The sequence below is a fragment of the Catharus ustulatus genome, chromosome 1, assembly GCF_009819885.2.
Source record: "Catharus ustulatus isolate bCatUst1 chromosome 1, bCatUst1.pri.v2, whole genome shotgun sequence".
NCBI classification, from domain to species: domain Eukaryota; kingdom Metazoa; phylum Chordata; class Aves; order Passeriformes; family Turdidae; genus Catharus; species Catharus ustulatus.
Window position 1 is genome coordinate 141,326,006 of NC_046221.1, and position 16,185 is coordinate 141,342,190.

The following is a 16,185-nucleotide window of genomic DNA, read 5'->3' on the forward strand; positions in this document are numbered from 1 at the left end:
GCTTTCCAAAACTAGGAAGCATGCCCCATGGTTTTCTATAATAAAACAAGGCTAAATAACATTAAGAAAGGAGTTGAATCTTCTAGTTCCACATCACCTGAATTATTATAAATATGCTCTCCTAAATACTGGGCTACATCCAAGATCCCAGTGCCAATCTTTCTCCAAATACATTGGCAGTGATGAAGCACATTAGCACCCAGCCTCAGATCCCACACATGTGACACAAAGGAAGGCAGTCAAAGGTGTGCGTGTGCTGAAGACCATTCTACCTTTTAGAGTAACAATAAGCAGTGACTGTTCTTTCATTTTCGTAAGGTCAAGCACCCTCTCCTCTTTGATAAACACAAATGGTAAAACACACACAGTACAACCAATAAACAAAAAAGAATGACCAGGAATCCAGCAGAAGAGCAACTGTGTTCTTTGCTCTTTTGGTCAATTCATTGGCTCAATAGGGGTCCAATAAAATGTCCACTTTCTAAATATGTGAGACAGCTCAACTCAGGCATTGAAGTTCCAAGTCTCACAATGCTCTGAAAAAAAACCAAGTCATCATACCTGTCAATTACTTCCGGTGTACAATCTCAGTCAAAGAAACTAATATCTTAGGTGGGATTTTTTCAAACTCCAAGAAACATAACCAGAAAAGCACAGGGATTAGTTATCTTTGGAAACTGTTATTTTTACTAATGCATTATCTAAAAAAACTGTGCAAAATATTAGTTGTATTTTCTCCAGCTCTCAAGCTCAACATCTATTGAAGGAACACAAAGCCAGAACTATAACTGCAGTTCAACAGAGTAGGTGATAGAAACCAAAACTGAGTATCTTTGTTCCTTGCCATGCTATTGCAGAAACACAGTGTCAGTTCATGACATTCCTCATTATCCTGTATATTGTACATTTTTCCTTTGGCACACCAGAACTTCTTCCTTCAACTGTGGCTGTTCAAGGTGGTTCTTAACTAACCAGAGGAAAGATGACAGATTTAAACCAATACATTTTACCAGTTGTTTTTCCTCAATTTTATACGCTTGGAGAAGCAGACAAATCTATTTCTTCATTTCTGTTGGCATACCTTCAGATGCATGATTATTTCATTGCAAAGGTACAAATGCAATTCTACTAAATCTCTGTAACACCACAAGTCAACAATGCTGTGATGACATCTGACGTTTCTGCTCTGAATTCAGACTCCTGCCTCTGTTAGAGGCATAAAGTATATGCATAAAGTATACTTAGTTCAGGGATCATGTCCTTGTTCCTTACAGCCAGTTTATTACCTTGTCCTTTACATTATTCATTGGGAAGTCCACGCTGAACTGTAACTCCCTTCTTTCTTATATATTCCTGATTTGACATGTCCTACCCATTATGACTTATTTTTGGGAATGTCTCCTGTAATTTTTTGTCTCAAAAAAAAATCCCTTGTGCAATGTAATACAATTGTATTTCTTTAGAGTTTCTAGCCTGTGTTATTACCTTTCAAAATCCAAATTTTTTTCCTGTGTTTTCCACCCATTTCTTTCCTGCAGAAGCAGCATACAGGGTAATTATGATCTGAAAAAAATCTCAATCTGAAAAACTTCACTTGCATTTGAGTTTTTTCTTTGATAACAGGATATAACTTGGTCATAAGGAGAAACTAATGCTGGAAGCTAAACTCTTCTGCTAGATTTCAGTGTGCATATAAAAATATCACAAACACAAATTTGTGCTTGGATATTCACAAATATTAGCTAAATTTTGTTTACTGTAGATGCCTTTTCTCAAAATTAGGAATCATTAATTACAGTAATTTCACGAATACAAGCCGCACCAATTTGACCAAAATTTTGGTGGAAACCCGGAAGTGCGGCTAATATTCCGGGGCGGCTAATCTATTAACAAAATTCTAAAAGCTGCCAACACGGAAGTGAGAGCCCGCGGCAGCCCCAAGCCAAGCTGGAGCCCGGCCGGCCCCGGCAGAGGTGGGAAAGCCTGGCAGAGGCGGGGCCAGCAGTGTGGGGGGCGGGCGGCAGAGCCTGAGCCAGCAGGGTGGGGCAGGGAGGGCGGCAGAGCCTGAGCCAGCATGGCGGGGGAGCCCGGGAGAACTGGGGCTAGCAGTGCAGGGGAGCATGGCAGAAGCAGGAAGGCCGGCGGGTGGGGCTGCCTGGCAGCGGGGGAAGCCCAGCAGAATCGGGGCCAGCAGCGTGGGGGAGCCCGGCGGTGCGGGGGCCTGCAGTGCTGGCCAGGGCGAGGAAACGCGGCGGCGGTGCAGACGGGAGGGGGCGGCCGGCGAGCCTGGTGGCGGCGGCGGCAGCCCTGCCGGCGGGGTGAGCAAAAGCGCCGCTCGCGAAAGCGCCGCGGGGCGGGCGCGGCGCTCGCGAGGCGCGGCGCAGGGCGAGCGAAAGCGGCAGCGGGGCGAGCGAAAGCGGCAGCGGGGCGGGCGGCGAGCCCGGCGGCAGCAGCCCTGCCAGCCGGGCGAGCAAACGCGGCAGCGGGGTGGTGCTGACGGGAGAGGGGGGCCAGCGAGCCCGGCGGCGGCGGCAGCACCACCCGGCCAGCCCTGCCGAGCTGTGGCGCTGAGCTGGGCCACCCGGCCCCGTCGGCAACCATGAGCGGGCCGAGCCTGCCTGGCCCCGCCCCGAGCCAGTAAAGCCCGCTATGCCGCGATCCTGTTACTAATTGGCCAATTTGTGAAAGCTGCGCACGGATTCTCGCGACGAACGAAAGTGCGGCTAATATTCGGGGTGCGGCTTATCTATTGACAAAGACAGCAACATTGTCGAGGCACCGGGGGTGCGGCTTATAATCCGTGCGGCTTGTATTCGTGAAACTACTGTACACTGCTCAGAATGACATCTCTTATTTCCTCCATGAATGACATGGGGAGTCTTGTCCATCTGAATTCTTCGATAATACTTCAGTTTAGTGAATACTACACTCTCTTTCCCCAAGTTACTACTCACCAGATAGTGGGTACTGCATATGAACAGAAACCTCAAATAGACATACTGACGTGAATGTTGGGCTATAAAACTTCTCTGTATCAAGTCCAAAAATTATGGATCTTAATTTACTTGGATGAAGGAAAAGCTAACTACAACAATTAAATCCCAGTGGAGGATAGAAGGGAAGAGTTTTAACTATCAATCAATCTGCTTACCTCTAAGTACTTTTGGTCAGAACACACCCCATTCTGGGCAATTGACTTGTAGCTGATGTCCCGGAGGAATTAAGTTACCAACTGCTTATTTTCAGAAACTCCCAAGGGAGGAAGAAAAGAGATGGAGTAAAAAAACCCCACAAACTAACAAAACACTTCACAAAAAGCTTAATCACAACTGGAAGAAGATTAAAACTTTTGACTTAAACCAAGATTTAAGGGAAACGGGTAGCACTTCCTCAGGACAACTGTCATAGCTGAATATCTGGAGATGTATGTGGGAGAATAAAACACTCATTTTTCAGAAAGGAAGCAAAACATCATCCCAATAGGAAAAGCCATGACTTGATCTGCAGTGAGTATTTAATATATAAACTTCACTGAACACTACTTGTGTCCCAACCTGAACTTGATTTCTCTGGACTGAATCCAAGCTTTGGCACAAGCTCATGCTTTGGCATTCAGATAAAAAGTGGAACACGTAATACAGTAACTAATTCCAGCATCCGCTCCAGCAACCTGTTTTGAAAGCAGATTTATCAGCAACACTTGCTGAACTTGTACTGAAAATGAACTTTACTTAGGAAACAAAACAAGCCCTTGCACCATCTGAAGCTCAGTCAGCCCTCCCTAATGTTTCAGTGCAAATCAAATGAAAAAAAAGGTGTGGTATGTGAAAAAGAACGATGACAAACTCTTTCCATGTTTAAATAACTTTACATGAGAAAAAAACTTGCCTCACAATAACCTAGATTCTTCAAAGCTGGAAGATGAAAGTGATTTATTACAGAAAACAAGATAATTTCACAGTAAATAATTCTGACTTTTCAGACTGCCCTAATATTGTACCACAGCTAAATCAAGAGACAATTAAACAAAACACTAATTCAAGCTCTTCAGCATAAAAAGAAACAGGGTAGCAACGTCTTATCAGAAACCTCAATAAAACCAAACTAAACAAATGTAACATTACATACACTCATACATTACTCAAAAGAAAAATCAATCACTCCTTTTATTATTGCTATGAAAAGAAAATCACTGCAACAAATTCACCTCATACAAATATGAATTTTATTTACAATTTTCCAAATTATCAATCAAATCCAACTTCTCAGTTAAATGTGTAGCATTTGTCCTTTAAAACAAATTGAACATTGTGTTCTTTTTACATCTGCAATATGGAGTCCATAGGTACATGCTATTTGGGGCATCTAATGGAACAAATTTAGATCACTATGTGTGTTAAACACTGAAGGTATTCTGTGAAGACTCTTCCTTTAAAATTTATCTGCCTCAGGGACAAGCATTTCTACAACCACTTTTTAATGACAATTAATTAGGAAGGTTTAAAAACCCAGTATTTTATACCAGGACATACTGTTCACATATACTTCAGGGAGTGTTACCATGTTCCTATTGCAAAGCTGCCTGCTCTATAAGCAATGCTACTGAAATCAGACTAAAGATTACCCACAGATTTAGATATTATTCAATGTGAATAAAAATGGCCATTGATGACTTTTACTTGAGTATGTGTAATTATGGGCCAACTTGTACCTGATCTGGTACCAGTGTGATGTGATCTGTTCTGAAACTTGAAACCGCATGGGTTATAATAAAATCTTTTACAACTGTATTGCACATAAGGTTCCTCAAAAGCACAAATCTATATTTTTGCATTCTGAACTCAGAATTTACCTGCTAACTCTCATAAAAAAATGAGCCAGATGGTAAAATCATTTATTTTTCTCATCCCAGTGTCTGTGAATGAAGAGAAGAGGGAGAAGATATATACACTTTGGAATCCATTCAATTGTTTGTTTCTTCTGCATGTGATTTGTACTTCAGAGATGAGGATTTAAAAAAAATAAAAAGCCAGACAGACCTTGGATTTATCTTTAAAAGTACCTCAAAAACATAACAAAAATTCAATTTAATTTTGATACATATTAAAATTTTAGTCAGTTCTGCCCGACAGCATAACACGACAGAAATGCACAAGACTTTAAACATGCTTTAAAATGACATTCAACAAAGTATTTAAAATTTAATAAATAGCATACAATCACACACAAATACATTTCATACTGGATCTTTAAGCCTACTAAAAACAGACTGGCAAAGAATAAATAAAACAGTAGTTGATGGTTTTTTTTTTAAAAGGTGTAATTTCTTGTTGTCACACTAGTAGCCACATATTAACCTGCTTATCACAAAATTGGAAGTTATGAGCTTTTTTCTCACTGATCTGTTTTGTTCCAACATGTAATACCATAAAAAAATACACTAAAAGGGTTTTCTTTTGGTTTCTTTTAAACAACCAGTCTGTGACTGAGTAAACCAGTTTTTAAATACAATGAATAAATAGGGAATTAGTAAAGCAAATTCAATTGCAACAAAAACGCAACACCCCAAGAAAAGAGCCATGGAAATATATAGCCATTGCAATATTAGACAATAATAGTACTTAAAGTGATAGTGCTTGTGCACTAAGCTCATTAGAGACCTTAATATGATTTTAGTGCAAATCCCTTGAGTCCAAACAAGCTTTATACCCTACAGTATTAGGGAAAGATCTATTACCAGTTGGAACTTATTCTGTAGTGTATTTGTACATATTGGATATTTAAAGAACTAACACATATTGTATTATCTTCGGCCCTTTTTTACTTCAAATCAAAAAGACTAATGACTGGGGATTTTACATACTATTTGGCTTGTACCATATTAGACTGCAATTTAGGAAAGTCAGTGCTAAAAAAGCTTTTGCCATCAGTTTATCTACTATGCCTAAATTTCATGTATCATTGCATGTTGTACTTCTAAAAGAAAAAGAATGCTCATGGAGAAAAAATTTCTCCTCCCTTTAAGTAAGTTCACATTATGATGAAATTCAAGAATATTTAGACAAAGTGTTGAATAAACTCAAAGAAAAGTACATATTTTACATTAACAATCCTTACCAGTATTTAGTATATTAAGTTACAAGTATGTTGGCAATAATACAACAGAGTCAATTCCTAAAGGAAAATAATTCTGTACAAATTCACCTGTTAATATGGGGTTAAACAGGCAGCCAATAAGTCTTGAGCAGCCATGTTTTAGGTTTGAACTATAGTACCAGGATAAACTAAATTTCAAACTAATGGGGAAAACTTCAGTTTAAAGAGTAATCTGATTATACTGGATACACACATTGTGTATTCAGAGCCATTAAAATGTTCCCTCTTATAGTTCCATAATGTCATCCAGTATAACAAGTTTAATCAATCACACAGGTTAAAATAGCTTTAACATAATGTTGTCCTGGATTTTTTAAAACTAAAAACTAATTTTAACTGTGAAGTACAAAACAATGACAGATATTGCTCCAACTTGTACACAATCTTTCCTAAACAATCCGTACCTAGCAGAGTAATAATGCCTCATCGTCACTAGTTTCATTTTTCACTGTTGCCTCTAGGCAAGTGTCTGGTATCTGGGCAGTGTGTACGATGCCACAGCTCTCACAGGGGCCATCTCGACTGCATGACCTCACACTGTGATGTGTTGCACTGTAAGGCTGTCTAAGCCCTGGTCCTTGATCTGAGCTGAGATCAAGTAGAGGTCTTGAACAGTCATTCATGTCAAAGTCTGATGCTACATCAGAGACTGGAATTAACATTTCAACATCATCATCCTCTTCTCTTCCACTTACCCCATTATCAAGCTGTCTCAAAGGACTTTGGTTCTGATTCACTGAGCTTGATCTCCCTAAAGTAAAGCGTACCCAGCGTAAGCCTTGAGTCATACGGCTTAGTGCGCTCGAGAGCTGGTGGCGTGCGGGACTTGTGCTTGGGGGCTCTACACTTGTCACTTCTCTGCCACCATCCGTGGTACTGCAGCTGCTGCTCTGAGCAGAGGAACTCCCACACGCTCCCACTGCTGCTTCTATTGCTGTTGCAGGAGGGACTTTTTGAGGCAAGGTGGCAGCAACACCACCAACTGCTCCTGCTGTGTCTCTTCTTTCATTTTCGGTGTCTGTATCATCAGATTCAACTGAAAACAAACCTCTGTGAGTATTATTTCTTTCAGCCTCTCTACTGGTACTTTGGCTGGCAACATCATCTCCATCCGCCGAGACCAATGCCAACGATCCAGAATGACGTGACCTCGCAAAATTAAAAATTCGATTCCAAATGTTACTTGATCTGCCAGCAATAGGAAGTCTGATTGAGGTAAATCCAAGCTGAGATCGTACTGCCAGCCTCAGGTTTTCAAGAACTGAAGCCTAAATGAGAAGACAAGCAACAATCAAGCATTGACAGTCTGCTGGTACTGTTACAGCAAAGCAAAAAAAGATAACTATTGTGCAAAACAGCATTTAACAAAGTTAAATGTAGAATCATAAATATTAGAAAATTGCATCTTTCTTATTAAGGATCTGGTATATGTAGCAATAGGCTATTTTTTCAAAAAAGTGGGCATGACAAAAGTCTAGATGCTCTAGAGGAAATAAAATTATAAACAGGTAAATTAAGTGGAAATATATATGTAAAGGCAATAAAACAGCAATGACTTCTATACAAGGTATATTTCTGCCCTAATCAAGGATCTCTAAATAAAGACAATGTGAAAAGCATTATAGGCACTATAGTCTGGATATGGAACACTGATTTAAGAAAAGTACAATTACAGAGCCAGTAGAGCAGGCAAAATCTATTACTAACAGTCTTACCAAAAAGGTAGTCACCATGGATTTTAGAGTACAGTACATAGAAATATGTCTCAGAAAGTTTAGGATTTGTAAACAATGTCTTTTTGAAAAATATTTAACAAAGGTGGCCGCTTTCTTTATCCACTATCACAGGGCTGCCTCAAAGGGACTACATTAAGTAACTTCTCCAGCAGAGGCTTATAGTTTTGGGTTTTTTTCCCTTTCTGGTATAATCAGTTAATTCCAGTTTCAAAATGCTTGAATGCTTCTGTTCAAATAAAATTATCTTATGTGTTCTAAACTGCAAATTTCCAAAATTCAGTATACATTTTCCAGTTATCTAGCTACAGAAGAATGCATGCCTGAATTTTCCTGTTTAAAATTCTGTATAACTTTTCAACTGTAAGGTAACACAAACATAAGAACACAAACTCCTTTGTCTTGGGGATCCTGTACTGAAACTTAGAGGAAGCAATTGTCTCAGCTAAGTAGCTCAATTCTCAAATAGGGAAGATGCCCATCATCCTAAGAATATTCACAAATGTGTTTAATTAGAGGATAAAGCCCATATTCACAGCTTTTCATGAAAATTATAGCAAAAAAAGTAAAATATTCTTCAGAAGAGCCATTTCCCAATTAAACCCTTAATATATATGCATGTATTTCCCTTCATTTATAAAACCTGAAATTTAGTGTTCTCATGCTGTCACCTTCATCTCCCTTCCACCTTCCTTCAGACAACACAGCAGAATATCCGCACAATACTTCATGCACAACCTACCTCTTCCCTTCCCTTAGCTCACAGGATGACTGAATTCTAGCACACAGTATGTATGCACAGCAGCCTTACTTTTAAAAGTTACCGAAGAAACTGCTACTCATCTTTGAAAATCCAGCACTGAAAGCATGTATCGGTTTTAGGCAGAAAGTACTACACTTAAATTAGAGCATCCAACATTTCTATAGCTTGAGACTTCTAGCATAACTGTAATAACCATCTTCAGTCCTACACAGATTTGCAATCTTAAAAACAGTATTTTGTTGATAACAAATTTTAACACACCTTGACTTAATACTGACTCCCTTGCCCCAAACACTTTACAATATTAAAAATCGAGTTTTTTAATTTATAGAATTCAATTTACATTGCTTTGAGTTTTTACTAATGTCTCCTCTGAAAAACAAAGGTTTTAAACAAAGCAACTTCATTGGTTAAATATGAGTAAAGCTTTTATCATGGAAGCATCAATGCTCTAGAATGACATTTTCCTTACTTTTGATGGCCTGCTCAATACTATTTCTTACTTCCATGCTAGTTAATTGCTCAGTGTAGTTACTTCAGTTTTCATGGCCACAAGTCTTATTCGATACACTGGTGTTCATAATAGGAATTCAGTAACACTCCCACTGTTCGAAACTATTGTACAGGCATTGATATTTTATGGCGTGTAAAATCATGATTACATAGAAAAACTATGAAGCAACTACATTTTATTATGTTTAATTACAAAAGTTTGTCATATAATTCCAATATATTCTGAAATGAATTTAAAATGTATCCAAAGAAAGAGTGATTAATTCAAGTCAAACTGAAGAGCAAAGAAAATTTCAGTAATTACATAGATTTTTAAAAGCTCCAGTACCAGTCTCTGATTGCGAGTCACTACATGTCTGGGTTTTTCAGAACTGTCCTCTCTATGAGGAGATTTCATTTTAGTAAAACCCAAGATCTTTACATCACCTTTACAGGATTTCAAGATGAAAAAGGGGTCTGAGAAAGCTAGGTTTTTCTAAAATTTGTAATTCTTCCTACACATATTCATGTGCACCAAAGCTGAAGTACTCCACACATGGCAGGCATCTGCAGGAAACACTGATTTGTTCCAAGTTATCTGTACTAGAGAACTTGCACATCATGACAACTGCATTGTCTCCAGAGACTTTTTTGAGCTAACCCTACCTCAAGAGACTTGTGAACACAGATCCATCATAAACTGGCGAAGGTTAATTTTTTTGGAAAAGAGGACAGCAAGCCAAATTTGTACAAGTACAGAATTAGTTTGAAACAGAAACATACTGATCTTTATTATAACCACAGTAACCCACTGAAAAAGAACAAGGGATTCTACAGTGTTCACTACAGACATTTATTAAATTCACTGATGAAGTTCATTGCTAATTTAGCTATCCAAAAAGTTTTTATAATGTTTTTTTTAAAGTCTCTCATGCAAACTGCAATTTATTTTCCACTTTTCCTCTGCAAAATCTTTTGTGACAGCTCCCAGCTGCTGGTGAACATGTGAACATGAAAGTACATGTGATATTCATGTATTTTCTTACAGTAACTTTGCTTTATTAACTGCAACACAATACAATTAATACCAACTCTAATAGAGTACAGGTCTACTTTTCTTCTATTTTTCCCAAGACCTTTATAACCAAAAGGCATTTTTATCTACTTCTACTTTTCTGACAAAAATTTATTAATTAACCAAGTAAGAAATGCCCCAGTCATCCACTCTGAATCTGGATGACTAGAAACTATCAACTGCCATTTACTAGCGTTGCTTTGCTACTCGTTCACGATAATTTTATATGACATTACACCCTGCCCTTCTTCATCATCTTATTATGCACAGCAGGCATGAACACACTGTGCATGGGAACCACCGTTCTGCATTAGAAGTTTAGGTCTTCTTTCCCAAATCAGAAAGTGCCATCTTGCAGTCCTTACTTTCACAACAGTAATACAGAGCATACAATTAGATCTACCAATCTATTACAGTAATTTCACGAATACAAGCCGCACCAATTTGACTAAGATTTTGCTCCTAAACCGGAAATGCGGCTAATAATCAGGTGCGGCTAATACAACCTCAGAAGTGCCTGCCAGAGTGCTGAGCTGAGCAGCTGCAAAGTCGGCATTTTGCGATTGTTACAAATCGCTACTCTGTTGCACCGCGGGTGGAGCCTGGCTCCCTGTAGGCAGCACGGGGGGCGGGGAGAGAGGCGGGAGAGCTCTCTTTCCTCCTCTGCCACAGCCCAGGGGAGAGACGGGGGGGGGCCCGGCGCCGCCATTGCCGCGGCTCGGGGAGGAGAGGGGGGACCCGGGCCGCCCCTACCGTGGCCCGGGGAGGGGGGGGGAAGCCCGCGCAGCCATTGTTGCGGCCCGGGGAGGGGGGGGGAAGCCCGCGCCGCCATTGCTGCGGCCCGGGGAGCCGACGGGAGCCCCGCGCAGCCATTGCCGCGGCTCGGGGAGCCGACGGGGTGCTTTGTCCCCGCCCGCCACCGCCGCAGCAGGAGCAGGGGAAGCTCCGTCCCTGCCTGCCGCCGCGGGGCAGCGCCGACCCGGGGTGACCGAGCCCAGTGGCAGCGGCGGCCGGCCTCGAGCGGCAGCACCGGGCTGGGCCACCTGGCCCCGTCAGCAGCCCCTAGCGGGCCGAGCCTGCACAGCCTTAGCTCAGCCAGTAAACCCCGCCCTCCCGCGGTTCTGTTACTAATTGCACGCGGGTCCTTGCTGCGAACGACAGAGCGGCTTATATTCGTGTGCGGCTTATCTATGGACAAAAACCGAAATGTTTGCCAACACCCAGAGATGCGGCTTATACTCAAGTGCGGCTTGTATTCGTGAATTTACTGTACTTTTCATGTAAAATGGGGTTCCTATAGTGTGCATTACTGGCATTATCAACAAAAGAAAGTCTGCAAAAGAAACTGTGGTGTTACCTATATTATGATTTTGTTTAAGGGCTAATAATCCGTATAACATTATTGACTTGAAAGGAGAAAAAGGAAATGCTGTAGAGGAAAAGGAAGCAAGTGGAAATTAAAATATCTTTATTTCAGTCTCCTTAAAATTTAAGGGATTTGCCTGCTATTTTGAAATCTTACCTGATTTGGGGAACAAACAGGGAAATCTTCAACTGGTGGAATTAAACCCTGGGCAATTAATTGTCCATAGGATGGAGGAGCTTCTCTTCTTAACAGTTCAGCCTCAACCCTTGACAAATGAGTTTCAAATGATCTTTCAAAGAGAAGAGAAATTTCAGAATACATAAGACACTGATATGTACATCTATATCTATATCTGTATCTCTACATGAATAAAAGTACATCAGACTATTATAATCTGAAATAAAAAACTTCAGAAGATGAAGTTTTGCTAATTTAATTGACAAATAATATAGTCATTTCTGTGAGTCTGTCCAGCTGAAATGAGAGTAAAAAAACTTAACCCAACAAAAAATTTCTTAAAAACAAACAAACAAGCAAACAAACAAACAAACCAGCCCAAACCCATGGGCAAAATATAGAAAGTACCATGAGCTTATATTATTGTAAAATATTGAAGGATATGTAATCCTGGTATGAACTAGCCTACAAGTGAAGAAACATGCTGTTATATACAGAACTGTGATATAAATTGCAAATGAATTAACTGCAGTTCTCCCACACTTCCTTTTTGGTAACACCATCTGAAAGCTTTAACCCTCTACAGTGAAGTGATCAATACTTCTATCCTCTTTTCTTCACTGGGAGAGTAGTCAGTCCCTGGAATAGGCTCCCCAGGAAACTGGATCATGGCACCCAGCCTTCAGAGTTCAAGGCACATCTGGACAATGCTCAGCCATAGGTCATAACAAGGTTTAGCTTTAGATGTCCTGCAAGAAGCAGGGAGTTAGACTTGATATTCCTTATGAGTCCCTTCCAACCTGATAAACTCTATGAGCAACTAGCCTCTTTTCACTATCAAAGAAAAAGGAGCAATGTCTTTACAAATCACGTGCAACAATATCCGTATGACAATAAAACTACTTCAATACAAACAAGAGAAAACACCAAAACATTTAATAAAGTTGAGCTCTACTTACCTCCGCTCAAACATCCTGAGTGAGTACAATTTGCAAGTACATCCCAGTGCAATGACAAGCAGCAATCCGCAAATAAGACTCCCAATGACAGCTGCAGTTATCACTCTAGTGGGCACAATGACTGGGCAATTCTCTTCGTCACTGCCATCGCCACAGTCATCTTGAGAATCACAAACCCAGCTCTCAAACACACAGCGGTTATTTTTACAGTGAAAATTGCCTGGCTGACAGAAGAAACAATTCTTTTCATCTGAACCATTGGGGCAATGGTTCTGGTAGTTGCAGCGGTCTGAACGAGGGTAGCAAACACCATTTCGAGAGCAGGGAAACTCATCTCTTTGGCACATGGTGCAGTTGGTTTCATCCCTTCCATTTGGACAGTGCCAGTAGCCATCGCAGCGTTGCTGCTCAGTGTAGCACCCCCAATTTCCACCACATGGGATTTCCCAGGGCAAACAGAAGCCATCAACTTGATAGGTTGCATTGAACCCTCTTGCAGCATTCACTTTGTCAGCACAAAAATGCACTCTTATCTGTCCTGAGGATGAAACAACTGTGAGGGGAGCATGAGAGTCAAATGCTGTCAGTACACGCAACAGCCTCCGTGGATTCTCCTCTAATCCATCATATATTTTGACATAGTCTCCATAACCTGTACCATCAAGTTTAAAATCGGTGAATCGCAAGATTACTTTGCGATGATCACCAGTGTCTATCAGCCAAGTGCAGTTGCTGCCAGGTGGATAGAAGTCAGGATAATTGGGAGAACTGAAAGTACCATAAAAGTATTTCAACCACTGCCCACATGTTGGCACATCACAGTCTATTTCATCTCCCAGGTCAAGACAATCAATGTTACCATCACATTTTAAAGATTCTGGAAGGCAAGTGTAAAGCTTGGTGAAGCGGGAAAGACACTGGAACTGATTGTTTGCACAAGGCTGAAAGGAAGAAGCTGTTGGAGGGTTAGCTTTGGCACACATTTCTTCATCCGAGTTGTCCCCACATTCATCCATATTGTTACATTTCCAACTTTCTGGAATACACTTCCCATTAGCACAATGAAACTGGTCACAATCACAACTTGGTTCATCAGATTTCCCTGAAAGTAAAAAAAATAAAATTTTAAGAGTTTAGCACTTTATGGTTTGTGTTGCATATTTATTTGCTGCACCAGATACTTCAGAAGGGCAAAGCAAAAACCATGGCAACTTTCAGCAAATTTCAAGACAAACCAGTTTTTTCAAGTCAAAATTCTATCAACACATCAGCATGAACCTTATCCTTAGCTGATTTCAGTCAAATAACTTTAACCCAAGCAAGAAAACAACACTTATTTATAGCTATTGAGACACCTGACTTCTAATATGCTAAAAGTAAGTTAGAAAAACACTATCACTCAAAATACAGAAACATTTTGTGAGGTTATCTCCTCATATTCCTTCCCAGAAAAGTATTCTCTTCTGCTTTTGGAGGTTCCTACTTTGAACCAAAGGATCTAAAGCAAGAGAGAAGTTGACAGCTGAAGATTACATATTACCACCAACCAAAGAAACAAAGAAACTTCTGTCCTCTCCTTTTGCTACTGTTTGCTCCTGCCTCTCCTGGAGCAACTAAGATGGGAGTGCAGCAAATGCAAAAATGCATGCTTGCATTTAGTTATTAAAGTTCCAGTCATGCTGAACACAGAAGCATACCTGGGATCCAAGTTATTTCAGCTCTGCAACAATTCAGCCGAGTCAAACACTGTCATTTTTAATCAGTTGTTTCTACAAACCACAGTACAGACCGCAAAAATTTGCTATAAAACAAATTGTCATAGTCTAAATATTTAAAACAAGTCTGCAATGCAGATGGTCCTACGTAGCAGTAGTTTGGAAATACACATTCATTCTAAGGAGCCCTCCTTTAATAAGGAAACAGGAAAGAGCATGATGAACTCACCAAAATCCTAATGTTTCCAGGAGAAGTATGTTCTATCTTTTTTACAAGAGAATAATTCAGATTGGAATGGAGGGCATCTAATAAAATCATCTGCTCAAAACAAGGCCAACTGGTGTTTGATTAGGGTCTTCAGGGCCTTCTCCAACCAAGTATTTTTAAAGTTTCAGTGCTTTACTATAGAACATGATAAAAGTTTTCAGAGCTAGCTTGAATTTTTCTTGCAGGAACTAATCTGTTGCGATGGGTCAAGTCATATCATACTTCCCCTTTTTTTTCTATCATACTTCCCCTTTTTTTTCTACTTTAATACCTCTTACAAAGTGTTAAAAATAAATACTCTAACTTAAAATTATTTTTTTTAGAAAAATCTAACACAGTTTTTACATTTCACAATGCTAAAGCTTTTAAAAAGTGAATGCAGGAAAAAATGAAATCATCAAGAGTGATAAATTTTATAAGCATTGCTGAAGAATGTTTAGGTCTGCAAATTTACTTTTAGAGGACTGAAGACTGAAAGGAGAGCAAAATGTATGTGCTGCCAGTGACTAACTGCCAGAACACATTCATTTCACTAAAAAAAATCCAAAGAACAGATGCAGTATAAATGACACCATCTTCTTGTTCTGTTACAGATATATAAGTATTTATATACAGTACACTCACACACATACATATGGTACACAACATTAGTAAGGCAAAGTTGGAACCTTGGCCTTGAATCTAAAACCTGTAAAACTCAACTGCTAGACTAGTCCTACCTAAATTGAATGACTATGCTCCATAGGCGGAGGTAACAGAATAGTAGGTAAGAGGAACTAGAATATGTATCGTTGAACCTGTTCAAGTACTGATTATAATCTAGCTCTGTCCTTCTGCACTGCAGAACCTGGAAGAGGTCGAGAAGAAAGCTGTAACACAGAGTTATATTGATGGAAATATTGCAGTAACAAAACGGAATCCAATTTCAACCCAAGCTCTTCCTTTTAAATATCCCAGAAAAGAGCTGGGATACTTGATCCTGATTCAGCTTTTAAATCACCAATCCTGCAACCCTTACATGAAGAAAATTTACCTATGAATCAAAAATTAGAGTCTTAAAATAATAAGAAATGTACTAAATAAGACTAACTTTGGGAGCTGTACCACAGAAGACTTAAGGTTAGCACAAGATCATTAGGAGCACCCATATAGTTGTAGCCAAAGGGCTAACACAAGTCTTCCCTGCATTTACAGTGGCCATTGACCTCTGTGCTTCTGATAATTTATTTTCCACTCTACATCACTGTTAGTAAACTTTGTCCCATTTCAACTCCCATAATTAAAAAGGCTGATAAATGCTAAGTAATGGGAGGAAGGCAGAGGGAAGAAAGACAAATAAAAGAAGCACAAAATTTACTTTCTAGTCCAGTCCCTTCTTACCTGTAATGCTTTTTCCTTTCCCATTACTGGCTTGTTTTGTGTTAAATATAAATATTTACATATTTTTTTCTTTAAACAAGGATTAATTCAAATGATTCCCA

The 16,185-nt window shown here is 39.8% G+C and overlaps 1 protein-coding gene across 1 annotated transcript in view; it reads right to left on the reverse strand.

The window, feature by feature from the left end:
• Window positions 1-4,202: 4,202 nt before the first annotated feature.
• LRP12 (LDL receptor related protein 12) overlaps window positions 4,203-16,185 on the reverse strand; it is a 51,367-nt gene continuing 39,384 nt past the window's right edge. The window contains exons 5-7 of the mRNA XM_033068056.2: window positions 12,722-13,823; window positions 11,742-11,874; window positions 4,203-7,424 (exon numbers count right to left, since the gene is read on the reverse strand). Coding sequence (XP_032923947.1) covers window positions 6,561-7,424; window positions 11,742-11,874; window positions 12,722-13,823 — 2,099 coding nt within the window. The 3' untranslated portion in view covers window positions 4,203-6,560. The remainder of the gene's footprint in view (window positions 7,425-11,741; window positions 11,875-12,721; window positions 13,824-16,185) is intronic.